Below are 27,527 nucleotides of genomic sequence, written 5' to 3'. Positions count from 1 at the left end.
CAATTCTCTGGATGTTGTGGGGCTGTCTTGGCTGACACGCCTCTTCAGCATGCGTGGCGGTCGGGGACAGTACCTTTGGACTGGCAGACCGGAGTGTTGGTCTCTCTTTTTAAGAAGGGGGACCGGAGGGTGTGCTCCAACTATAGGGGGATCACACTTCTCAGGCTCCCCGGGAAAGTCAATGCCAGGGTACTGGAGAGGAGAATACGGCCGATAGTAGAACCTCGGATTCAGGAGGAACAGTGTGGTTTTCGTCCCGGTCATGGAACACTGGACCAGCTCTATATAAAGGCCACCTTGGGACTCGGCCATGAAGCCAGTGCTGAAGCGGTCTTCATATGGAGGAAGCCGTTCTATTGCGGCTGCGTCTGCCATACGCCCCAGGAGCCTCTGAAAGGTTTCAGTGGGACCCTTTCTCATTTCTCATTAGTCTGGGCATCCCTGCTTAGACTGCTGCCCCCGCAACCCGGCCCCGGATAAGCGGAAGAAGATGGATGGATGGATGGATGGATGGATGGATGGATGGATGGATGGATGGTCTTCAGAGACACCGTCATGAAGACCGAACGGCTCCAAAGAGAAAGACAAGTGGTGCGTGCATCCACTTCCGTATTATAACCCGCGCTGCAGGGCGGAGCGTGGATGCAAAGCTCGCACTCCAATGATGACAGGCTCCCTAAGCGTGATCCCGATCAGTCGACTACGTCTCCATTCCCTCCTTCAGGGAACGAGGGTTACATACGTAACCAAGACGTTTTGAGGGTTTGGATGGACTGTTCCACAGCCTTCAATCCTCTCCTGAAGATGTTCCTCCCTTTTGCCTGTTTTTCTGCAAACAACAAATATTGATTAGAAACATCTGTTTTATTAGTACAGAATACAGCTCAATGATTCACTAGTTCATGTTCCAAGAACACTAGAGAAATGGGCTAGTTGCACATGGCCGCCATGTTGGATTTCCGATCTAGCGAGTTTGTGCAGAGAGCCGGAGAAACCAGAGAATGATCTTTAATAGTTGTTTAAAGAAAATGATACATCACTTAAAATAATACTAAGATCTATATTACTATTCCATGAGTAAATGACATTTAAATGCATGCATGTTTAAATCAGGTGAATGAAACACACTTTCATTAACCCTTCAAAGTCGACTGACACTCTAGAGCTGATGCCAATTACTTTCCAGTGTATAGAGTGGTGTGATGCCAATTACTTTCCAGTGTATAGAGTGGTGTGATGCCAATCACTTTCCAGTGTATAGAGTGGCGTGATGCCAATTACTTTACAGTGTACAGAGTGGCGTGATGCCAATTACTTTACAGTGTATAGAGTGGTGTCATGCTAATTACTTTCCAGTGTATACAGTAGCGTGAGGCCAATTACTTGATTGTAAATGTGTATCTTTCTTCTCTGTTATTATGTAATGTGTTTGTTTTATATGTTTGGCGATGCAGTGGCTGTATTCGTGAGCCCAAAACAAATGTCCCATTGGGACAATAAAGTATACCTAACCTAACCTAACCTAACCTAATATTCTGTGTTTTTCCCCAAAAAACGTATGGTGACTACAGTCACAGAAATGTAAATATTTATTTTGTTTCTTTATATTTTTTCACCCAATTTTTTACAGGAGTTCTAAACACTTTGAAGAATCAATATTTGATGTAAAATCCCTTATTCATTATGGTTTACTATTTTTATATAATAAAAAACTAAAATTTTAACTTCAGTTTTTTGTATTTCTTGGTGATATATCACATCAGAACCCATACAAGTGTCTCAAGAAGTGTATTGTCAATGCATCCACCTTATAGCTGAGAGTCTATAGAATCCAGAAATATGACTCTCTTCACTCTGCTCTGAAAATTGACCCTTCCAGAAGCCGAAATATTAACATAGTGCCTGGCGGACTTAAAACCCCTTAGACCTTGAAGGGTTAAATACACTCTGTCCATGACTCATGGTGCATGAACATAAGCATGTCTTTTTTCCCGACCAATTATGCCTACTGTAAATATACAAATATAACTAAAATTAAAAAATAATAATTTTAGCACAGAAATATATAAAATCAAAATAAATTTAAAGATTGATCCAAGCTCACTCTTGTTTGAGGATGTTACCAGTTTGACGATTAACCAGATGCAATTTGCGACGTTTAGTGTTACAGTTTAATATTTTCACCATCATTAAAACTGTATTTGAATGCAAGGATTTGAAAAACTCATTGCAAATACTGTCCAGTATTAAGCAAAGTAAGCAACAGTCTCACATAGCATGCAGCGTAGGTTTTGTTTTTTTTAAAAATTACCGTATTTTCCGGACTATAAGTCACACTTTTTTTCATAGTTTGGCTGGTCCTGCGACTTATAGTCAGGTGCGACTTATATCAAAATGAATTCATACTGACTGACATGAACCAAGAGAAAACATTACCATCTACAGCCGCGAGAGTACAGATGCTGCTCCTGTAGCTTACCCCTGAAAAAATTAACTGAAAACAACTGAAAAACTGTTAACTGAAACATTAACCTAAAGACAACTAAGAAATACTGAACACAAACAAAATGCCCCAAAAGAAAAAAGTCTCCATGTTTTCGGTGCTGATGCGGTGATGACGTAAGGGTGGTGCTGCCAATAAACACCTAAAAGCTGTCACAAAGAACCGGCAAAAGTAATGATTATGAATATGTCAAATATAGCAAGGAGACATTTTAATTGTTTACTAATAAACAAGTGTTTTCTGTGTCAGTGTTGGCTGCAAAGATGTTGAAGATGCTGACTCGCCATCTTCGCAGTGGTGAACGCACCAGTGAGAAATGCACACTTCATACGGATTACATAAGCAGAGAGCAGTCTGTTTTCTTTAATTTTTAAGTGTTCTGTTTAAAAGTAGACATTTCAAGCTTTCTATTTATGTCTCAGGTCTGTGAGGAAAGTAGGCTACCTTATACGCTGAGTTTCGGTTCATTTATGAGACAAGCTCCAGCTCACGCGCCGGCGCCTGCGTGTCGTGATTATCTAATTTCTACTATATTTACTTCTTATTTATTAAATTCAGGCAATTGGTTGATGAAACATTGATTAAAATTAAGATACAATTAATGCAAAACGAGATTAAATTTAAAGACAGGCTTTGTGCTTTCAGTTTGAGGTCTCTGTGAAAGTTTTAAAGCAGTCTTTTAGTGCTGCTTTCAGAGCGCTCACGTCCGTAACGGAGAACTGTCACGTCTGTAACACTGTTTTATGTGTGAAATAAATTTCTAAATAAATGCAACTTATAGTCCAGTGCAACTTATATATGTTTTTTTTTCCTCTTCATGATGCATTTTTTGACTGATGCAACTTATACTCCGGAGGGACTTATAGTCCGGAAAATACGGTATGCAAATGAGAGGTTTTACAACCATTACAACCGAGTGCTGAGGGAAATTCTATGAATGCTTCTCTGAAGGGAACTGACTGCCTTGAGAAACGTTTTGATGGCATTTTCTCTTCATCTTCCCTCCGCGTAACGTGTAGTGTTTATAAGCGCTTTGTTTACAGAGGTTGCCAGGAAAACAGATTTATTTCTGCAGTTGCATAAGCGCCACCTACTGACAGAGAGTGGATTTACATTTCCATTCTAATTGAGCTGATAATAATGGTTTAAAGGCTGGCATATTAGGTTGATCATTTTATAAAACATACTTTAATTGAACATTCGAGCTTAAAGGACAAATCCAGTGAAAAATGAACCTAGGGGTAATTAACACATGGTTACCGAGTCGATCGTTCCCTGAGATGCGTTTTCATGATAATCGAATATAAAGTGTTTTATCTCTAAAAACAGATTAGCTCATAACAATAGTATATGGGGCACAAAGTAAATCGCAAGTTAATACCACTAACAAGGCTCAAAATAGCCTCACACTAACACGGTAGCATAATGAGGGACCCTCATTATGCTACCGTGTTAGTGTGAGACTATTTTGAGCCTTGTTAGTGGTATTAACTAGCGATTTAATTTTACTTACTCTGTGCCCCATATACTATTGTTATGAGCTAATCTGTTTTTAAAGTAGGGGCGGCAGTGGCTCAGTGGTTCATGTAGATTGTCTACAAACCGGAAGGTTGGTGGTTCAATCCCCGGTTCCACCTGACCAAGTGTCGAGGTGTCCTTGAGCAAGACACCTAACCCCAGCTGCTCCCGACGAGCTGGATCGCCTTGCATGGCTGACACCGCCGTCGGTGTATGAATGGGTGAATGTGAGGCAATATTGTAAAGCGCTTTGGTGGCCATTGGGTCTGTGAAAGCGCTATATAAATGCAGTCCATTTACCATAATCTGTTTTTAAAGATAAAACACTTTATATTCGATTATCATGAAAACGCATCTCAGGGAACGATCGACTCGGTAACCATGTGTTAATTACCCCTAGGTTCATTTTTCACTGGATTTGTCCTTTAAGAATTTGTTCAGCTGATTGAAGACAACTTTTTCAATGATCTTGCCTATGAAAGGAAGATTTGAGATGTGCAGTCTCTCTACACTAGCAAAAAGAGTGCGTGTGCTGTTTAAATTGCTGTTTATAATATTTGAGAAGAAAGTCTGTCTTGCTTTGCCTTCAATGTTTCATTGAGGACTGTTGTGTCTTCTAGCCAGGTTTCATTTAGAAGCATAAAATCCAGGTTGTTTGTGGTTATTAAGTCGTTGACTAGAAGTGATTTATTTTTAAGTGAGCGGATGTTTAAAAGTGCTAACTCAACAGTCTTACTTATTGTCCCCACAGCAATCTTAGATTACTTGGGTTTGCTGTACGGCTATTGAAGGCCTAAGACTTTCTATCATGTAATAGAACAGCAATAGAGAAAGATACAGGCACACTGGGTTCCCGCTTGTTCTGTAAACATTTGAGAAAGTTGCTGTTATCATAGCGGGGACCCGACACATATCACTGAGAGCTGGTATCAGTTGTTTTTGGTTCACCTCAAGCAGATGGAGGAGGGTGTGGGCCCTGGCGTTGTGGCAGAGGCCGAAGAGCTCTACCAGGAGGAAGGGGAGGGCGAGCTTGGCGCGCAGGCTTTGGTGGTTGCAGTGCCTGCCGTTTTTTGGTTGATATCTGGCACGCAGGCTTTGGTGGTTGCGGTGCCTGCCGTTTTTTGGATGATATCTGGCACGCAGGCTTTAGTGGTTGCGGTGCCTGCCGTTTTTTGGTTGATATCTGACACGCAGGCTTTGGTGGTTGCGGTGCCTGCCGTTTTTTGGATGATATCTGGCACGCAGGCTTTAGTGGTTGCGGTGCCTGCCGTTTTTTGGTTGATATCTGACACGCAGGCTTTGGTGGTTGCGGTGCCTGCCGTTTTTTGGTTGATATCTGGGGGCTTGCAGCAGAAGAGATGGGTAGCTCGGTTCCAGCATACACCAGTTCTTCTATTTTCTGTGAGAAGCACCGAAGTGGAGATGCTGGAGAGAGGGATAAAGTGTCAAGAAATCATTAAGTAAAAAGGGAAAAACACTTGAAAAGCATTGATTTGTTTGATTTGATACAGACATAGGTTTTATATCATGTAGTGTGTCATGTCATATTGCGGCGAGCAGGACGAGGCCGAGGGCCGTGAGAGAGTGGCACGAGGCCGGTGGCGTGATTGCTGATGAGCGACACCTGCACGACACACCGGTCTCGAGTCTCTCACGGAGGAGCGGAAGCATAAAGGAGTAGCGACGACAGTGAAGAGCGAGACAGGAACAGGCCTGATTTTATGTTATGTTTTGTTTCTGTTTTGTGCGTGGCCAGCAGTCGTCCACGAAGGGCTGCTGGCTTATACTTTCATTTTTTGTATTTGTTTATTTATTTATTAAATATGTTTGAATGTCCGCCGGTTCCGCCTCATTCTTCCCATAACATCTGAACCTCGTTACACATATCATGTATCCTAATCATCCCCATGTACACTATATTGCCAAAAGTATTGGAACACTCCTCCAAATCATTGAATTCCAGTGTTCCAATCCCTTCCATGGCCACAGGTGTATAAATCAAGCACGTAGGCATGCAGACGCTTCAACAAACATTTGTGAGAGAATGGGTCGCTCTCAGGAGCTCAGTGAATTCAAGCGTGGTGCTGTGATAGGTTGACACCTGTGCAATAAGTCCATTCGTGAAATTTCCTTACTACTTAATATTCCACGATGAACTTTTATTGTATTATAACTAAATGGAAGCAACTGGGAACAACAAAAAACTCAGCCATGAAGTGGTAGGCCACGTAAAACCACAGAGTGGGGTAAGCGCATTCTGAGGGTCACATTGTGCAGATTTTGCCAACTTTCTGCAATCAATAGCTACAGACCTCCAAACTTCGTATGGCCTTCAGATTAGCTCAAGAACAGTGCGTAGAGCTTCATGGAATGGGTTTCCATGGCCGAGCCGCTGCATCCAAGCCTTACATCACCAAGTGCAATGTAAAGCGTGGGATGCAGTGGTGTAAAGCACACCACCACTGGACTCCAGAGCAGTGGAGATGTGTTCTCTGAAGAGACGAATCACACTTCTCTGTCTGGCAATCCGATGGACGTGTCTGGGTTTGGCGGTTGCCAGGAGAACTGTACTTGCCTGACTGCATTGTGCCAAGTGTAAAGTTTGGTGGAGAGGGGATTATGTAGGGCTGGGAAAAATATCAATTTGATTTAAAAATCGAGTTGGTAGGTCAAATCGATTCATATTTTCAAAAAATCAATTTTTTAGATTTTTTTTCTCCCCCTCTTCAGTATAGCGTACAATACATACATTTTGCATTCGCCAAATCTTCCTTCAGTGTTTCCGTAGCACGCTCCCTGCGGCGCAGCCCTTCACGACAAAAAGACTAGCATGTTTAATTTTTAACGGTCCTCCACAACGACGACGGCGCGCGAGTGAGTGAGAGTGTGTGTTCGCGAGTGAGTGTGTGTGACTGTGTGAGTGAGAGAGAGAGTGCGTGTATGTGAGTGAGTGAGTGAGTGAGTGTGTGTGTGTGTGTGTGTGTGTGTGTGTGTGTGTGTGTGTGTGTGTGTGTGTGTGTGTGTGTGTGTGTGTGTGTGTGTGTGTGTGTGTGTGTGTGTGTGTGTGTGTGTGTGTGTGTGTGTGTGTGTAAGCTATGTGAGTGAGCTGTGTGAGAGTGTGTGAGACGGCTCGCGATGACTGGTCGGAAAACAACGTGTAGTCTGACATGTTTCTTGTCCACGACATGACAAGATTTTTAGGAGTCAAAATCGTGTAATCTGACACAGTGACTATCGTAACAGACAAAAAAATCTTGTAATCTGAACCAGGCATAAGAGTTACCTGAGGATTTTTTGTTGTTTTATTAGCTCAATCCAAATACAGTATAAATAATTTGGATGTTTAACAATCTTTGTTGCACGCACAGTGAATTTTCAGTTAGAGAAAGGGTTTGCCTTTGCAATTTTGATTATGTTGATGCACTTTAAATACAATAAATATATATATATTTTAAATATATTTACAGTTTGCAGTTATTTTGTTTTAAGGGGGGGGGGGGGGGGGGGGGGGGGGGGTTAGTTTATAACGAGTTTATAAAAAACTAAAATCACAGATTTTTTTAGGGGGAAAAATCGCCCAGCTCTAGGATTATGGTGTGGGGTTGTGGAAGGGGGATTATGATGTGGGGTTGTTTGGTGGAGGGGGGATTATGGTGTGGGGTTGTGGAGGGGGGATTATGGTGTGGGGTCATGGACTGGGGGTTATGGTGTGGGGTTGTTTGGTGGAGGGGGGGTTAGGGGTTTCTGATCTGCTGCAAATCAGCTACAAGAAGTTTCTTTCCGTGATGTCAGAGGATCAGAATTATAGCCTAGTAGAAAAGTAGAAAATAACAGATGGCAGAAATATCATAAAAACAAAGGTAATAATGACTCACTGTCATCCAGATCACAATTGGAGGGATCTGGCACAGGCGGCAGCTCAGGATCGACAGGATCTGCATGCTGTGTTTTCTTAATCTTGGATGGACCTGGCACACACAGATCTTCACAGACCTGTCCTGGCAGGCACATCATCGTCTCATGAGCCACAGGATTTGTGTCCAGCGTTTGCTCCATCTCGAAGGGACCTGGCATAAAAGAAGATGTGTTTTTATCTCAAAATATCCTAAAGAACAGTTGAGTATTGCAATAAGGGAGATATAATCATCACTCATCTTAAAATGGTGTGATTTTCAGCAGTTTTGAAAGGATGACAACAAAGCTTGTCTCGTATTTATTGAAAATGTTCTTAGTTTTTTGTTATGTCACACCATAAGACACATTTACAGTAACTGTACAGTAACAATAACTGGAGACTCACGATCTGTCGGCTCGGACTCGAGCGCATCTGTGCCGGCTGGCGGCTCTACGCTGGATGTCTCTGGATGAACCTGTGATTCCTGCTCAGCCACAAAAGGATACACTTTGGTTTTGCGGGTTTGGATGTGACGTTTCACAGCCTTCAATCCTCTCTTGAAAATGTTCCTCCTTTTTGTCTGTTTTTCTGCAAACATAAAATATTGATTAGAAACATCTGTTTTATTAGCACAGATTACAGCTCAATTATTCACTAGTTCATGTTCAAGAACTCTAGAGAAATGGGCTAGTTGCACATGGCCCCATGTTGGATTTCCGATCTAAGGAGTTTGTGCAGATGCAAAAAATCTGTGAACTTGCCCTTTAAAAATGTTGAAGGACTATTTTGTCTATTTAACTGAACATGACTTTAAAGTCCTGACTTGTATTATCTTAGAGCTATTTCCATATGGACATTTCTTTGTTGTGTCACAATTTGAGTCAGTTATTTCTGGAAGATTAAAGGACATTTTGTGATTTGTTTGTGATACATGCATTTTCTGTAAAGCTGCTTTGAAACGATAGCCTATGTATTGTGAAAAACACTAGATCTATGGTTTTACTAAGGCCGAGGGCCGTGAGAGAGTGGCACGAGGCCGGTGGCGTGATTGCTGATGAGCGACACCTGCACGACACACCGGTCTCGAGGCTCTCACGGAGGAGCGGAAGCATAAAGGAGGAGCGACGACAGTGAAGAGCGAGACAGGAACAGGCCTGATTTTATGTTATGTTTTGTGCGTGGCCAGCAGTCGTCCACGAAGGGCTGCTGGCTTATACTTTCATTTTTTGTATTTGTTTATTTATTTATTAAATATGTTTGAATGTCCGCCGGTTCCCGCCTCATTCTTCCCATAACATCTGAACCTCGTTACACATATCATGTATCCTAATCATCACCATGTACACTATATTGCCAAAAGTATTGGAACACTCCTCCAAATCATTGAATTCCAGTGTTCCAATCCCTTCCATGGCCCCAGGTGTATAAATCAAGCACGTAGGCATGCAGACGCTTCAACAAACATTTGTGAGAGAATGGGTCGTTCTCAGGAGCTCAGTGAATTCAAGCGTGGTGCTGTGATAGGTTGACACCTGTGCAATAAGTCCATTCGTGAAATTTCCTTACTACTTAATATTCCACAATGAACTTTTATTGTATTATATTGTATTATAACAAAATGGAAGCAACTGGGAACAACAGAAACTCAGCCATGAAGTGGTAGGCCACGTAAAACCACAGAGCGGGGTAAGCGCATGCTGAGGGTCACATTGTGCAGATTTTGCCAACTTTCTGCAGTCAATAGCTACAGACCTCCAAACTTCGTATGGCCTTCAGATTAGCTCAAGAACAGTGCGTAGAGCTTCATGGAATGGGTTTCCATGGCCGAGCCGCTGCATCCAAGCCTTACATCACCAAGTGCAATGTAAAGCGTGGGATGCAGTGGTGTAAAGCACACCACCACTGGACTCCAGAGCAGTGGAGACGTGTTCTCTGGAGAGACGAATCACACTTCTCTGTCTGGCAATCCTTGATGGACGAGTCTGGGTTTGGCGGTTGCCAGGAGAACTGTACTTGCCTTACTGCATTGTGCCAAGTGTAAAGTTTGGTGGAGAGGGGATTATGGTGTGGGGTTGTGGAGGGGGGATTATGGTGTGGGGTTGTTTGGTGGAGGGGGGATTATGGTGTGGGGTTGTGGAGGGGGGATTATGGTGTGGGGTTGTTTGGTGGAGAGGGGATTATGGTGTGGGGTCATGGACTGGGGGTTATGGTGTGGGGTTGTTTGGTGGAGGGGGGATTATGGTGTGGGGTTGTTTGGTGGAGGGGGGATTATGGTGTGGGGTTGTTTGGTGGAGAGGGGATTATGGTGTGGGGTCATGGACTGGGGGTTATGGTGTGGGGTTGTTTGGTGGAGGGGGGGTTAGGGGTTTCTGATCTGCTGCAAATCAGCTACAAGAAGTTTCTTTCCGTGATGTCAGAGGCTCATCTTAAAATGGTGTGATTTTCAGCAGTTTTGAAAGGATGACAACAAAGCTTGTCTCATATTTATTGAAAATGTTCTTAGTTTTTTGTTATGTCACACCATAAGACACATTTACAGTAACTGTACAGTAACAATAACTGGAGACTCACGATCTGTCGGCTCGGACTCGAGCGCATCTGTGCCGGCTGGCGGCTCTACGCTGGATGTCTCTGGATGAACCTGTGATTCCTGCTCAGCCACAAAAGGATACACTTTGGTTTTGCGGGTTTGGATGTGACGTTTCACAGCCTTCAATCCTCTCTTGAAAATGTTCCTCCTTTTTGTCTGTTTTTCTGCACACATCAAATATTGATTAGAAACATCTGTTTTATTAGCACAGATTACAGCTCAATTATTCACTAGTTCATGTTCAAGAACTCTAGAGAAATGGGCTAGTTGCACATGGCCCCATGTTGGATTTCCGATCTAAGGAGTTTGTGCAGATGCAAAAATCTGTAAACTTGCCCTTTAAAAATGTTGAAGGACAGCATCATTTTGTCTATTTAACTGAACATGACTTTAAAGTCCTGACTTGTATTATCTTAGAGCTATTTCCATATGGACATTTCTTTGTTGTGTCACAATTTGAGTCAGTTATTTCTGGAAGATTAAAGGATATTTTGTGATTTGTTTGTGATACATGCATTTTCTGTAAAGCTGCTTTGAAACGATAGCCTATGTATTGTGAAAAACACTAGATCTATGGTTTTACTATGGTCAAATTGTATCCATGTTATTTTTGGTTCAAACCATGGTATTATAGTTTCAGTACCTATAGTAACCATAAGTTCTGAAACCATGGTTAAATTTGTAGTTACGGTTTTACTACAACAATCATAGATAAACCATTATTGTTGTAGTAAAACCGTGGTTCATTGTGTAAGTTACCATGGTTTTACTGCAAATACTGTGGTAAACAGATGGTTAAAAAGCGCGCTGGTCGTATGCAGCAGGGACAATATAACAATGATGTTTTCTAGGGCACCATCATCTCAATATTGTAAAAAAACATTCTTCATATAGCCAAGTTTCAAATATAAGTTTCTCCAAATGGTAAAGTCGCTGGATGAGTCGTAAGTAAACATGCACACGCGCGCATCGCCGAAGCTCACTGGCGCTATCTTGTGCACCGAGAGCACATTACAAGCACAGTGCTGTTGATATATGCTTTGCTACATACAAGTCCATTTATGTCGGATTAATTATGTGTCAGTTCTGGTGTGTATTAACTCAGTACCTGTTGTGTGGTCATCCCAAGCGACTCTCCGGTGAGTCGCCTCAGTTGTAACGTTACTGCTACTGCGTTTCGGCTTTATATTAGCGGACACAACAGCGCCTCTCAGCTGAGTGTCCTCGGACAAGCTATCCAGCTCCATTGGGAAGTTTGCAGACGTGTTTTTTAAACCTGTAGACCTGTATTTGTAACACTTTCGTCCGTAAGTCTGATAATCGCTGCTGACCTGAACAATAGCTTGTTTGCAGATGACGTCACTGCGTTACCATGGCACGAAAGTCATATCTGTCGTTTCGACTAGTCACAATTACGTTACAGATATCTTGAATGACAATTCCAACTATCCAAAATGTAATTACGACTAGTCAGAAAGACATTGTTGATATCTACAATGTTAATTCCGGATAGTCAAACTTAGCTTTTAAATGTTAAAAGGGCTTGCCATAAATGGAGAAGATGTTTGATCAGCGGTAACTCTCTCTGGAACCACAACCCAGTCTCTCACTGCGAATTCCACACAAGTTGACACAACACAACATTTTACATTCTAAACTTTCATTCTATATCCTTTTGATTATTGGTAACTTTTATTGTAACTATGCAATGAATATGTCCTTTACCAAAACACCTAATGTGCACTGACGCTTTTTTGATAACGGCATTTGGCAGAAACCAAGTAGCCTACAGTTTATGAAGCTGAAAAGAGAAGAAAAAAATGCTTAAAAAATATGGAAAAAGATAAATCACAATTTTCAATATTCGTATTGGATTTACGAATATTGTGATAAATATGTACAGGAGTAAAAGCTGCAGGATTGTTTACGAGTATACAAATATACGAGTAGCCTATTGTATGAATTTGACAACTTGTTAAATCTTGTGAATTATTAAGACTTTGAGACTATGTTCGTACTGATTGGGCTATGGGTTTGGGCTAAAGGGTTAAGAAACAACAAATGCTTGATAAAATGTTTGATTTAGGGTTAAAAAACAACAACACATACCATTGCGAATGTTTGCCTTTGATTGCAGCTGTCCGTCTCCTCCGTTTACTTGTCCTCAAACAATAATGGGCTGACGGAGTCCAAAAGGCCCTTTTGGTCTTGCAGCTGAAAAAAAAGAGAAAAGAAAATATCATTATATATAGGATTATTTAAAGGAAAAAGTACTGATTTACCTTATAAATATTGGATGTTGTGTTGTGGTTAATATGCATTACAAACATCACTTTAAAACTACCAATAGTGTGGTAAAAGCATGGTAAGATTTGTGATTACTGTCTTTTTACTACACTTATCACAGTAAAATCACAGTATCACATGTTACTGTGGTAAAAGCATGTTAAGTGTTGTTTTTACTGTGCTTCTACTACAAATACAACTTTGGAACTAATTGTACTACTTTAAATCTGATATGAATATGATTAACTGATTGAAGGTCTAGGCCTATAGCACGTCACGTGACAGACAGTGTTTAATCACCCTGTTTTGAATTAGAAAGCAATGAAAGCCTCCGTGGAGATGACAGATAATGCAGTGACTGAACGTGAGCTAATCTGATTAATATCGACAAAAAGAAAATACATCATATCAAACATTATTAGGACCAGGGGCCAATGTTTCGGAAAACACTGAAGCTTCCTCGGGGGCCGCCATTGATTAGCAGACCCCCACCTTCTGTTACATTTACATTTACATTTATTCATTTAGCTGACGCTTTTATACAAAGCGACTTACAATTGCTATATATATATGTCAGAGGTCGCACGCCTCTGGAGCAACTAGGGGTTAAGTGTCTTGCTCAGGGACACATTGGTGTCTCACAGTGGATTCGAACCCGGGTCTCTCACACCAAAGGCATGTGTCTTATCCATTGCGCTACCACCACCCCCTGTTAGCATTCCATTGACTCCCATTCATTTTGGCGTCACTTTGACAGCGAATAACTTTACATCTGAGGCATTTAAAGACTCCATTTGTCCATTATGTGTTTCTAAAGAAACACGAAAATGTATAAAAGGCTCCATTCCCTTACGTCATGGCCCCGTAGAAGCAGTTTTTGTAAAAAATAGGTTTTACACGGTGGATACCGCTCTGGATTTCAGCTGGCGTTTGGAGACGCCATGTGCAAGATCATACTATCCATCACTGTGATGAACATGTACGCCAGCGTCTTCTTCCTCACTGCTATGAGCATCTCTCGATACTACTCCGTTGCTTCAGCCACCAAGAACAGAGTCCGGCCACCAGCATCATGCTCTGTCAAATGGGTTTGCGCGTTTTTGTGGGTCGTTGCTACAGTCGCCACCATGCCAACATCCCCTTTTGGCTGGAGAGAAGCTCTTTTTACTAAAGTTTTCAGCCGGGCACTACTGGCTAGCATTTTATCATTTGCAAAAAAAAATATGATTGCTTTTATTCTTCCCATGCTGATAATTTCCGTGTCCTATTTGATGCTTCTGATTTGTGAGAAAACGAAATCTGAATAGCGCTCATTCAAAACGCAAGATTAATGTTACCAAATCTGTCACAGTTGTGGTTCTTTCATTCTTTCTTTGCTGGATGCCGAACCACGCAATTACATTTTGGGCTGTGCTGGTCAAGCTGAACGTGATTCACTGGGATGAGGCTTATTATATTGTGTCCATATGTATTCCTTGTTACTGTTTGCTTAGCTCATACTAATAGTTCCTTAAATCCTTTTATATATTGTCTTACGAGAAGGGCATTGAGAAAGAAACTGAAAAATTGTCTGTCAAATATTGCCCCTTGGTTATTAAAAAGGTCTCTTCAGAAATCTAGGAGGGCTGTGTGAACCGAGATGCGGCACAAATGCATGGACATTAAAATTGCATATTTTTACTAGTAATATTTTATGCTGAAGCAATGTTTAATTTTTTATGTTTAATTGACACAATTATAGTAAAATAATTATAATAAAACGATGCAATATTAACCTATAATAATATTATTATTATTATAATTATTATTATTAAGTTTAGTTGAGCATAATAATTATTGTTGCATGGGTGATATTTTTTAGAGACCCCACTGAATGTATTGCTATAAAAAACAATATCGATTAAGCTGAAATGTGAATATTGGTTTTAAAAAAAATTCAAATTGATGATTGATATCTGTAATTTAAACAATGTCACCCTTTGCTAAACTGATAAGTTAAAAAATGCATGCATGATTAAATATGACTAAAACAACAACAGTCTGTTTTTACAAATATGAAATTATATCAATTTTAAAACATAAGCAAAGCAACCGTGACCCTGTTGTGATTAAGGTTGGCATAATATGAATAAATTATTATTGATGTAAACAGAACACTTCTGACCACAATTTCCGTACTGATTACAAATTAGGCCTACATGATGAAAATTGTAGTAAGTAATCTAGATTAGGCTACTCATTTTAGGTGATGTATTTGGACTACTTTTTGATTACTTTTGATGTAACTCATATGACTTAGATCTGAATGAGATTATTGTGTACCATATAAATATATGGTACACAATAATCTCATTCAAACCATATATTTATATGGTACACAGATTATTGTGTACCACATAATATAATCTCAATCAATTATATATTCTCTAATCACTGGCATCCGGTAAAGGCTGTACTTGAGTCTAGTTCTGGCTTTATTAACCCTCTGGAGCCGTATGTATTACTGATGATGGATGGATGCAGGGTTTTTGGGCTTCAAAATCTATGGTACCATTCACTCTCATTATAAAGCTTGGAAGAGCCAGGATATTTTAATATAACTCCGAATGTGTTTGGCTGAAATAAGAAAGTAATTTACCTAGGATGGCTTTGTCACGGAACAGTGAACGAGAGACGAGGATACAAATGCAGAGGAGATTTATTAGACACTAACAGACAAAGTACAAAACTCAAGACACAGACAGCCAGTGGGAAGGAAACACCAGGAACAGGTAACTCGGACAAACGAACCAGCACAGGACTACAAACACAGGGAGGCTAAATAGGGGAACAAACAAGGAGGGTAACGAGACAGACAGGTGGGACAAATAAACCAATAATCAGATAACAAGATGGGAGGGGCTAGACAATAGACAGGAGCACATGGCCCAAAATAACAAAACACCCATGTGCAGCACAAGACAGGACAGGCATGTGACAGGCTTAATGGGGAGTAAATGATGGAATAATGTTTGGGCGAACTAATCCTTTAAGCATTACATTCTCAAAAAAAAAAACTGCAGGTGGATTGAGTTGATGAAAAGATGATGATGAATTAAATCATAAAAAATGTCAGAATAAAATGAATAAATTATTTGAAAATAAAAACAACCAACATAAACGACTGAACACAAAAAATAATATTTTATTTGTTCTCCTGCATGTCAATGTGACAATTATCCGACATCAGAGAACTGTGAATAGACGTGTCACGTGTGTTATTAACCCTTAATGCACACATAGAGGTCTCTAGTTGACAGCTATTCTAAAAGTATTTTCTTATATGCATGGGTTTTGATTGCATAGTTGCACATCAACCTATACAGTGGACAATGCATCATCCTATACATTGCCCATACAAGTTTATCTTTCAACAAACCAAGATAACGAGAGCCAGTCAGAAATGCCTCCGGAATATCCATTCATTCCTTTTATCCTAAGAGACTCTAGCAGGTCATTTTTACCTTGTACTGATTTTAGATTGGGATCGAATTCTGATTAATCATCTTTCTACTAAATTGGATATCATGCATCACCTGCTATATTTCAGCTACAATTCATACAAGTACTGTGACTGTTGTTCATGATAATATACTTCATCTGCAGTAACTTTTTTGGCTGTAAATAAATGTATTTGTGTTATTAGAATGTAATTTGCAGTTACATAAAAAAAAAGTAATGTGATTCATTTTATTCATTGGTTTGTTAAATACACACAATATTGTTGTTATTACTGTATTATGTTTAATACATCTCCTCAGTTAAAACCAAAAATGCACTGTCCACTCAAGTTGACATCTGAAAAATGTGTGTAAAAAAAACAAAAACAATAAAAGTTCAAATCTTGTTTTTCATAAAAACACATAAGAAGAAGAAAAATCCTTACTGAGGTTTTCATAATGTATGCACGAAAGGGTTAAATTATGGGAAAATGTACTAAAAATATCAGGGGTTTCCAAGTAAATATTTTAGGTAAAATGGGGTTGTCTGACAAAACGTTTGGGAATCCATGCATTACATGAACAAACAATAATAAAGATGAAAAAAATTTAATAAAACACATTCAGAGTTTTCCAGGTTAGAAATATTAATTTATATAGCTACTGTATATATATATATATATATATATATATATATATATATATATATATATATATATATATGTGTGTGTGTGTGTGTGTGTGTGTGTGTGTGTGTGTATGTATGTATGTTTAGTAACAAAATTATTAATCTCATAGTGTAATTGAGAGAGTAAAAACTCACTCATGGCCGTTTTTTACAGCACCATTTAAACAAAATTGCAATAAAATACCAATAATCTTCTTTATTACAACTGTAAGCCTTTATTTTTTGCATTGCAAATTTCAATATAAGTTATAGAAAATACATATTAACATCTAAAAACAAAACAAACAACAACAACAAAAAAACACATTTTAATTCTGTTTTAATACAGTGAACAAAATGTGATGCAAAAATGCGAGCTGCCAATAAAAAAGAAAAAGAAGAAGAAGAAGAAATTGTGATGCTCTAGTCACCTGACAGGGGCGCCAAAAAAGTGCGTCATAGAAACGCAGCGCGACGCCTTCACCCTGTGTGAATTAAATCGGAGCTGGCAATGCCTGGATTTGATTTTCCAGCTATTTTTATTGTTTAATCTGTGAATGGCGCCTAAACAGGACCCTAAACCTAAATTTCAAGAAGGTAAGATACCCTATAGGATAGCTTTGTATCCTCTAATGGAGTCATCAGTTGTTCGGTGTATCCTCTCATTCAGCCGTGCAAAGGAAGCGGGCGCTGCCACTGCACAATGGCGCGTGTGCACAGCGAGATGTGTATAGAAAAGCAGTTTTTTAGCTGAGCACTTCTAATTGCCTGTTTTAAAATGTGCAGAATTGTTTATAAGCAATCAAGTGCATACATAATTGCACGTTAATGCTTTCCGTTATATGTAACAGCCTCTATACATGCACGCGCCCCGCGTTTCTGTAACAAAACATTAGCAGTTGTCTATGTAACGTTAGCCCATTAGCTTCCAGCAGGCCTTGTTTACAGGAAGCTCCAGTTATAGCGTTGAAGTCCTCCTGGCGGGAATTATTATTTATCGTTATTCTTAACATAATGTTAGGAGTGTTGTTGAATTGTTTCGTTTCGACTTAATTTAATTAATTTAATTAAATGAATTAGGTTCTAAGTACCGGTACATTTTTTTTTAATGAGCTGATTCAGGCTGTAATACTCACTGCTCCGAGCATGGGTTACCATCACTGATCTGGTTACCATACTTGGCCTTCACGTCACGTCAATTATTAAACTGAAATAAAATAACAAAAATTTAAAAAAATGCAATGAACCCATATATACTTTTAAAATGTATCATGTGTGTTGTGACTTGTTCTGAATGCATTTATTAAAATATACATAATTAACATTTGCTCCTGTGCTCATACATGTTTTAATTAAATGCTTCTCCTTTATTTGTTAGCCTACCAGTGGACGCCATTACACGTTAATGTTTCTGATGTATTTCAGGTGAACGAGTGCTGTGCTTTCATGGGCCATTGCTATACGAAGCTAAGGTATCTGTTTGAATCATTCATGCCATAATGCATCCTTCAAAAGCCTGATTGATTTTATTTTTATTTTTTGGTAGCAGTAAGAGGAATGGAATTTCCTTTTTTAGTGTAAATGTTGTGTTTGATGTAGTGGTTTTGTAGATCAGGGTTATGCTTTTGATAGTTGTATACATTCAGTGGACACAGTAGCCATTTATCAATTATTTTAAAATGTCAGGGCTTAAAGCGATAGTTTCCTAAAAGTGAACATTTTGCCATCATTTACTCACCCTGAAGTCGTTCCAAACCTGTATGAGTTTCTTTGTTCTGATGAACACAAAAGATGGCATTTTGAAGGATGTTGGTAACCAGACAGTTGACAGCACCCATTTACTTTTTTCCTACTATGGAAGTCAATGTGTGCCGTCAACTATTTGATTACCAACATTCTTTAAAATATCTTCTTTTGTGTTCAACAGAAGAAACTCATGCAGGTTTGGAACAACTTGAGGGTGAGTAAGTAATGACAAAATATTCATTTTTGGGTGAACTATCCCTTTAAGATGTTTTGTTATCCTGGTGTGTTTTCTCATGAAGAGGCCTTTTTCCCTGGTTGTGTTGTTTGAATGTAATTTTAATGTTACAGATTATTTCAAATGTGTTAGTTATCAAATACCTTTTGAAATGTTTTCCTCTGAAAGATAATTTGGAAGTATAAACATATTTTATCTCTCTCTTCACAGTGTGTGAAAATCAATATCAAGGACAAACAAGTGAAATACTTTATTCATTACAGTGGATGGAATAAGAAGTAAGTTTGAGTATTAAAAAATTCAGTGCTTGTTTGGACATCTTTAACATCCCTATGTTTTTGTAATTTCCACCAATGATCATGTTTTTATTTATTTATTTATTTTTATTACGGTTTGGTCAGTTAATTGTAAAAATGTGTGTTTAATGTGTTTCTAGTTGGGACGAATGGGTTCCTGAAAGCCGTGTGCTCAAATATGTGGACAGTAACCTGCAAAAACAGAAAGAGCTTCAGAAGGCAAACCAGTGAGTAATAAAGTTTGGAAACAAGTGCCTGTTGACATAAACATATCTTTCAAAGAAATTACCTTTACCTAATAAATTAATTAAAGCCAATTTAATGCACATAACACTTCCATATCCGTTTTTTCGTCATTGTTTATACAATCTGCATGAAGGATTTATTGCAGAACATACTGTTTTCCAGAGACCATTATGTTGAGGGAAGGATGAGGGGTGTCGCACCGAGCAAGAAAATCGCTGCTGTGCAGCAAAAAAATGTAGATGTGTGAGTATTACTTTGCTTGAGGCAAAGTGCATTTATGGGCACTTCAACATTTATCTATCAGAACTGCAAACTTATGCTTACTGGTGCATATTTAACCATGGGCTTTCTATTTCACTAGAAAAACAAAGAAGAACAAGCAAAAGAGTAAGTTCCATTTCCCTATGCAAATGCTGATGTATTTTGACCTATCGAATCTGTTTGATTGTGTTAATGTAATTAAAAAGCCATTGAAAGAGTTTCACAGATGGTATACAAATCTGTCATGCTGTTCTCCCATTTGTATTTGTCAGAAGTTTAATAGTTACAGATACAATACTATTTAGGAAATTATTAAATGTGGCTTGGGGCCATTGATTATTTATTGTTACTGTTAAAAAAAAAAAAAAAGATAAAAAACCTCTACCTTGTTAACTTCTCAGCGCCAGGGTCTGGAGAGGGCACTAGCACTGGGGACATGCCTCACCCCCCACGCAAGAAGAGGGCACGTGTTGACCCAACTGTGGAGAGTGTATGTCAGTTCAAAGTCTGTTTAAAACAAATAGGCCAATGTTAAGATTCTCTTTGAACTGGTGTTTTTTACATAAGTAAAGAGTAAGGCTGTTTTTGACACCCAAACTGGTTTTGTGTGCAGGAGGAGACTTTCATTAACAGAGTAGAAGTAAAGGTAAAAATTCCTGAAGAGTTAAAACCGTGGCTGGTAGATGACTGGGACCTGATCACTAGACAGAAGCAGGTAACTTCAAATGTCATCCCATGCTCACCCTAATCCTCCTGCAGTGCTCTTCAATCATTCAGATACATTGCATAATGATTATAGGTGCAGTAAGCAATTTATGAGAAACACTGTTGAAATCAGGCCAAACAAACCCCTGCACGAACGGACACGCAATGCAAGAGTGGATGTTTCTTTATCATAGCTGAAATGAAAAAAAATGATGTGAAGATGGCGAATGAGCGACAAGGAAGAGCAAAAAATGAACATGCAGTACACAATAGGGGTTGAACGACTTCAGATTTTTTGTAAAATCGACATTTCTGAATAAAGTCGAGTCGACATCGACTAGTCGCTGATGACCTCATTAATGAACATATAAGCCTGAACCTCGAGCTGAGACTCGAACACGGGTTGCCTTGTGCACAGCTATGGCATATAACACAGCGCTTCCCACAAGGCTATTGCTCCTACATAACAGCTTAATTGTATCAGTTCTTTTGGGTTGTTATATTTCTCACAGATTTCTGCTCGTTCTAAATCAGATACAGATATAGTAGCACAGTAAAGATTACATTTATATGAACGCATTAGTGAGAGAGCGATTTAATTAATTAATTCTACCTGGCATAGTCTCTCGACTTATAGGGTGTACTCACACTAGCCAGTTTGAACCGTGCCCGAGTGCGTTTGACCACCAAAGCGCGGTTCGTTTGACTAGTGTGAGTGCTCCGAACCGTGCCCGGGCGCGGCTCGATTAGCCGGCCCTGGCCCGCTTGGAAGAGGTGGGCCAGAGCACGGTTCAGTTGGACTCGGGCGCGGTTCGCATGCAGTGTGAGCGCTAACCGTGCTGGACTCCATTGTGTTCAGTGAGAGCGCCGCTCTTCCTGTTTATCCCGAAACCGTCGCACCATAATGAAGTAAGCGTGCTCCGGCACGAATGCTGAAACCCTATGTGAGTGCAGGCCAGAGGGGGAGTGGGGAGGGGGGACAATCGTACTCGGGCCCGGTTCATGGCAACCGTGCCTAGTGTGAGTACACCCATAGTGAAGCTGTAGGTTTTAGTTACTAAGAAATATATGCTAGAACTTATTAGTTTCTAAACTATTTTATTGATGAATCATACCCCTTTTCCACCAAGGCAGAACTGGTGCTGGTTCGGAGCCAGAGCCTAGTTTCAAATCGGTTCTTTGTTTTTCCACCGCCAAAGCACCAGCTCCGAACCAGTAAAACTGGTTCTTAAGTAGCACCAAATCATTGCAGGGTCTAGAACGGAGCCAAGAAAGAACCGCTTGCATCAGAGGCTGGGGGCGGGGTTACCGTGGCCAACAAGACTGAAGAGAAACTTGTGACCGCCATTTTTAAATAGCAGCTAGTCGAGCTAATAGCAGCTCGATTATAATATCCGTCTATGTATAAGTTACGGCGAGCCGCACGAACGCGTTGGATTCGCCGTGTTTGGATGCCTATTTATTTTCGCAAACCCATGAGCATCCATAGTAACGCAACGTCTATTATTGTTGATGCCTTGTTCGAGATGCATCGGAGCAGCGTGGACCGATCAGAGCTGCGGGAGTGTTTGGAGATCATACGACTCCTTGTGCTTTTTGATCGCTTTCGCAGTGCTTTGATTTCATGTGCTGATCGTTCTGCGAGAAGCCGATGCATCTCGAACAAGTCTGGTGTGTTTGTGTTTGGCGCTGCCGCACGCGCGTTGCTGGGCAACATGATACGTATGCAGTGACGTAAGATATAGCTCTGTTGTGGCTCTCTGGCCGGTGGAAACGCAAACCGGTTCGTCAGTCGAACCAACTCCGAACTGGCAATAGCTCTAGCTCTGAACCAGCACCCGGTTCTTGTTGGTGGAAAAGGGGTATCACAGAACAGTGATGACTACATTTCTGTGCTACTGACTGTTTCTATGTGCGCGCGATCTGCACGTGATGTTTAAGCTTCTGTCTGTATAGCCGCGTTTCCACCGCAGGAACTTTCCCCAGGAACTAGGGACTTTGGGCTGGTACTCGATGTGTTTACACCGCAGGAACCAGCGTCTAAATGAAGTTCCGGGTAAATATTTCCCCCTCCGATAGTCCCTGCTCATGAGGTAGTACTTTTTCAAAGTTCAGGAACTTTCAGGGGTGGGACTTGTGCGCTGCACAAGCTGATTGGTTGTGTTCACGCCGCATTTTGGTTGGATGATTCCACGCAGCATTTTATTTATTTTTAACCTCCCTTTTTAAAAAATCTATTGCGGTTCGTGTCGTGGCTTCATGCAGTAAGAGTTGTCTGTCTGCAAATATGGAATTTAATAAAAAAAACTGGTGGACTGGCGACGAGTTTCAGGCTTTATTAAGGGTATTTGTGGAAGAGTAAACTTTCTGCGCGTTCGTCCCAGCCATCTCACGGTCAATGTCCGCAATAGCTGATAACATACAAATTTTATATCTAACGTTAGCATTACGAGCTTACTGAACACGCTTTATCAGTGCTCGTCTCTTTTCTGCCACAGCTTTTATTATTAAGTCATTATGTTTACACATTGTCATCTATTGCAAGGCACTCCAAACCATGTTACAAATTTACTATAACAGGATTGAAATAGCGCTTTTGAGGTTAGTAACAAACAACTATTTACAAGACTGTCACTATTTATGATTGATAGACGGGGTTCGGGCTTTTTTTAAGCGTATTTGCGAAAGAGGAATTTTTTTTGCGCGTTCGTCCCAGGCATCTCACATGATAACACTGATAACATACGTTGTCTAATTTTATACGCATACGAGCTTTCTGAACACGCTTTAGTATCAGTGCTCGTCTATTTTGTTTTGTTAATTACCTCGTTAGTAAACCAATACATAACTGCAGCACAGTTTGAATCTCCTCCATAGCCTACTTATTATAAATGTGGCGCTCAAAACTGATTACTGTCCGTCGCAGACTGGGAGGAGCAGTTACGCGCAGTTTACCTTCCCGGTACTTTAGACCGCGGTGTAAACGCATAAAGCAACCGGTCTGGGGCGAAAAAAGTTCCTGGGAAAAAAGTTCCTGGTACAAATTGTTCCGGGTAATTTCGGTGGAAACGCGGCTTATGTGTCTGCGTTTCAATGCAGCAGCGCATTAGTTTAGAACGGCGATTAACTTACGTGTACAATAAGCTGAATTTTGAGCATCCAGATGGTTTAATCAAGCTTGTGGAGCGCTCATGGACTATGCATTTATTTGTCATTTTTACTGTTGTAAACAAAGTGTAAAAGTGGACTTAAAAGATTTCTTATCTAGTTGCGCCCTCTATTGGCCATGATGAGTGACTAGTTGCCATCATGCTTAAAATGTTATCACAGAGTAGTGGTGCAACGGATCATCATTGATCCGTGATCCGTTCGGATCAATATCTTCGGTTCGGCACTCACGTAATCCGCGGATTGATTTATGAAAAAAAAGTTGTGCGCATGTTCAGTCCACACACAGCGTGGTCATGGCGAGCGTTATGAACCGTAGAGAGCGTGACGCCTCATTTGCACCGCAAAACCTCCAGACGTGCGTAAACGCGTCTTTACATTGACTTCACATTGAAATCACTCGCGCCAGACGCTCTATTCGCGTTTGGTGTGAACGCAGCATGGGTGACGGCGAGAGAGAGAGAGAGAGAAAGAGTGCCTGCGAGTGCGAGCGAACAAGGTAATACGTTGTCAAATATGTTTAAACTTAAATGAACTACATATACAAGTAGTTATGTCTCTTTGTATTAATTTGTCCTGTTATTGACATAGGCCTAATGCGCGTCATTGACAAAATGCGCAACCAGATGTTCGAATAATTCGAATATGTGTTTTTTAGAGGGAATATTCGAACGTCATTTTTTAGCAATTTTGACAGCCCTATATGACAGTGGAAACACATAAAGCATTGGTCCATGTTTAAAGGAAGGAGATGCCTTTTTATGTTGCACTTTAAGTTGTTTTTCATTAATTATGTTAAAAAGAAGATATTATGCCTTGTGCACTTTAAGTTGATTTTATATATTTTAATTTAATAATTTAAAAGTGTTAATAAAATGTTTTATTTTTTTTTGCTGATCCGAAATATGATCCGATCCGTGACTCTGATCCGAGAAACGATCCGAACCGTGAGTTTTTTGATCCGTTGCACCCCTATCACAGAGCATTAAAATCAACTAGTCTGTTCAACCCCTAGTACTCGAGAGTATACAAGCAAGAGTTAGTTGTTAGTCGCCAGCAGCACACCAGCTCCAAACAAACAATGACACTCAAAACTGTCCTGTTGCTATAGCTAACATTACAACAGCAGCATATCTTGGTTCTTTGAAATGTAGCAAAACATATATGGAGCAGAAACACAACCTCTGTGTCCATTTTCAGGCCTTCCCGCTTGGGTCTATATAGCGCTGGAAAGCTTTTCTAATATTAATGTGACTCCTAAAGCTCTTGCCTGATCATCATGACCCTTCTTTTTCCATTGATATTCCTCTGAACTTTTCTCTTTTGTAATGTACTGTATCTCAGCCATTTATTTTTCCACAGTCTTTCTTCAACTCTCTATCTTGCTCACTCTCTCTCCTCCCCCATCATGTGTTGACACGCCCCCTACTGCTGATTGGCTACAAGTGTGTTGTGGTGCTCGATCCGATCCACTTTCAACAGCGTTTCTCAGAAATCGCTTGCTGCACCTTTAAACTACAGAATGCTGTCTTGAGCAGCAACTAAACAAAGAGGAGGAAATATATAGTTAGGTATTTGAAGTTTTACCAACGGCACATTTGCTGGAGTTTGCCTTGATATCTGCTCAAATTGGTTTTAAAATTTTAGTTTTGAAAGATAATATGCACTGAAAATATTTGTGTTTTTTATTTATTTATTTTGTTTAGCTTTTTCACTTGCCTGCAAAAAAGAATGTGGATGCTGTCCTGGAGGACTATGCAAATTACAAGAAATCAAGAGGAAACTGTGATAACAAGTATAACAACTTATCCATTTTGTAGAAATTCATAAACAACAGGCTGTAGAGTTAGATTCTGAAGAGATACTCATACACACTTGATCTTTACTCAGGGAATTTGCCGTGAATGAGGTGGTTGCTGGAATCCGTGAGTACTTCAATGTCATGTTGGGCACTCAGCTCCTCTACAAGTTTGAGAGGCCGCAGTATGCAGAGATCCTAGCAAACCATCCAGATACGTCCATGTCTCAGATTTACGGGGCGCCGCACCTGCTGAGGCTTTTTGGTATGAACTTAGTCACCATGAAATCAAAATTGACAATTCTTATTTTTTTATGGAAAATTGCACTATTTTTTGTGCAAAGAGGGATGTGCCCTCTTAATCTTTAATAAAAAATAACTTCCTCTTGCAACAACATCTCTTCTCTGATGATGTCATGAGGGCGGGACAACCTGTCACTCACATGAGATCACAGCAATAGCGAACCACACCCATCCAATCAATGCCCAGTGGACAAAATCAAGTCCCACCCTACAAATTTTTTTTTCTTGGTCAGGAAGCCGTTTCACTTGGATATACTGTACGTCACAATAGGGATGAAAAGACTATTGCAACTTCCATTTCATGCCAACTTTTAATGCTAATTGTGTTTTGAAACCTAATTGTACCATTTAAAGGCAAATTAAACTGTTGAATATAAGCTTTGAATGCTACAGACTATTAATAATCCATGGCTTGGCCATGCTCAAATTCATCCTCAAAGCTTAATGTAGTCATGGAAATACAGCAAAGAACATGTAATAGAGTTCTGAAAGAGCCATATCACAGAAAATGTTTTAATTACATTATTAGTAATGGCATATTCTTCCCAGTATTTTGGGTTTTTGATATGGCTTTGTTGATTTGGCCTCTTTTGTGTCCTTTGACAGTGAGAATTGGAGCAATGCTGGCCTACACACCTCTGGATGAGAAGAGTCTAGCCCTGCTTCTCAGCTACCTGCAAGATTTTTTAAAGTAAGTATAAAGTGATTTTAATATTTTTACTTTTAGGTAGTAACTGACTGAAATGTAAAACATTTTGTGCTTGCTTTAGGTATTTGGTGAAGAATTCGTCATGTCTGTTCTGTGCAAGTGATTATGAGGTTGCACCTCCGGAATATCATCGCAAAGCTGTCTGAGGGCGAAGCCAGCGAGGATGTTTGGTGCTACGTTCTGATCATCATTTTATTTTTATTATTTAAAATCCATTCATAAGTCTTGTGGAAGATTTTAGTGCTCACAACATCAGTCGATATTGGTTCAGGACTCTAAGGATAATTAATGTCTGGTATTCCAGATAAGGAATTAAATAAAATTTCTTTAAAAAGCTGCTGGTAATGCTCTCATTTTATTGATCCATATTTTTGGTTTATGTAATATTGATAAACTGATCCTGGTCATGTATAGTTGAAATGCTGCATTATTTGTTTTCAATTTTTTTTTTTTTTTTTTTTTGAAAAACATGTCAGTCAATAAATTGTCCTTCACATCTGTGGCTCAGTCTCATTATTCAACTTCAGATAAACTCTTGCCATTCATTTTCATAGAGTTAAATAGCTTTAAAGTGGAATCATATCTTGATGTTAAGAACAGTAAAGATTATGTAGCAATAGCAATTCAATATGTGGCCACATGAAAGCAGATGCTGGGGTCTAATTTGAATATAGTTTGATTAAAATAGCAAAGTTCAAGTCTCTATTTTTACTTTGCTTGCTTCAAGATAATATAGATTTAGGGGATTTGAAGTTGTAACTTGGGTATGTGGTCTTAAATATACTGTGAAGTTTAAAGAGCATGTTCACTGTACAGATGGATTGTATTTGAGCAGACTGCAAAGGTTAAGAATCCACACACCACTGTCTAAAGTGTAGCTCAGCTTCATATAATATTGCAGCAATGACAGTTAAAACACTTGTATAACTGCTTTAAAAAAATATATATTTTGGCACACGGCCATGAATACTCTCTATTTGGGAGGCTGCTGTTACATATTTTAAAGGTGGAATGAATGAGGTCTTTCAAGAGGCTCATGTTTGAAACTGGTTTATCTACTGGATTTGGCGAGTTCCCAGATGTAAGCTAGAGGCATTCAAACGTCATAAAATGGCAGACTTT

General features: G+C 39.8%; 2 protein-coding genes and 1 long non-coding RNA gene across 3 annotated transcripts; 2 read left to right on the top strand and 1 right to left on the bottom strand.

The window, feature by feature from the left end:
• Positions 1-111: 111 nt before the first annotated feature.
• Positions 112-8,499, bottom strand: LOC309507891. The gene is made up of 4 exons (XR_014209287.1): positions 8,322-8,499; positions 7,897-8,088; positions 4,970-5,446; positions 112-829 (listed from the first exon to the last, which is right to left on the bottom strand). It is a non-coding gene; the product is annotated as an uncharacterized lncRNA (long non-coding RNA).
• Positions 8,500-12,930: 4,431 nt separating this feature from the next.
• Positions 12,931-14,425, top strand: rxfp3.3a3 (relaxin family peptide receptor 3.3a3; the record flags this gene model as incomplete). The annotated part of the gene is given in 7 exon segments (XM_082181507.1): positions 12,931-12,941; positions 13,683-13,717; positions 13,720-13,936; positions 13,938-14,016; positions 14,019-14,071; positions 14,073-14,252; positions 14,254-14,425. Coding segments are annotated over 7 exon segments (747 nt in total).
• A 2,951-nt stretch (positions 14,426-17,376) lies between these two features.
• On the top strand, positions 17,377-26,901 carry morf4l1 (mortality factor 4 like 1). Its single transcript, XM_082181596.1, has 12 exons — positions 17,377-17,535; positions 18,364-18,410; positions 19,130-19,197; positions 19,356-19,442; positions 19,624-19,704; positions 19,823-19,848; positions 20,124-20,212; positions 20,336-20,437; positions 25,302-25,390; positions 25,486-25,658; positions 26,303-26,387; positions 26,467-26,901. The coding sequence occupies exons 1-12, from the start codon at positions 17,496-17,498 to the stop codon at positions 26,549-26,551; spliced, it is 972 nt and encodes a 323-aa protein (XP_082037722.1). The 5' UTR covers positions 17,377-17,495; the 3' UTR covers positions 26,552-26,901.
• Positions 26,902-27,527: the final 626 nt, after the last annotated feature.

The sequence above is a fragment of the Leuciscus leuciscus genome (genome assembly GCF_965113295.1).
Source record: "Leuciscus leuciscus genome assembly, chromosome: 10".
In the NCBI taxonomy this organism is placed as follows: domain Eukaryota; kingdom Metazoa; phylum Chordata; class Actinopteri; order Cypriniformes; family Leuciscidae; genus Leuciscus; species Leuciscus leuciscus.
This window is presented reverse-complemented; position numbering and strand designations above follow the sequence as displayed.

What these genes read in the sequence shown, in the direction of transcription:
- morf4l1 (XM_082181596.1), top strand. Translation starts at nt 17,496, where the DNA reads ATGGCGCCTAAACAGGACCCTAAACCTAAATTTCAAGAAG. An exon ending in AAAGAAGAACAAGCAAAAGA is followed by an intron (nt 19,849 to 20,123) that starts GTAAGTTCCATT and finishes TTAACTTCTCAG; the next exon opens with CGCCAGGGTCTGGAGAGGGC. An exon ending in TACCTGCAAGATTTTTTAAA is followed by an intron (nt 26,388 to 26,466) that starts GTAAGTATAAAG and finishes TGCTTGCTTTAG; the next exon opens with GTATTTGGTGAAGAATTCGT.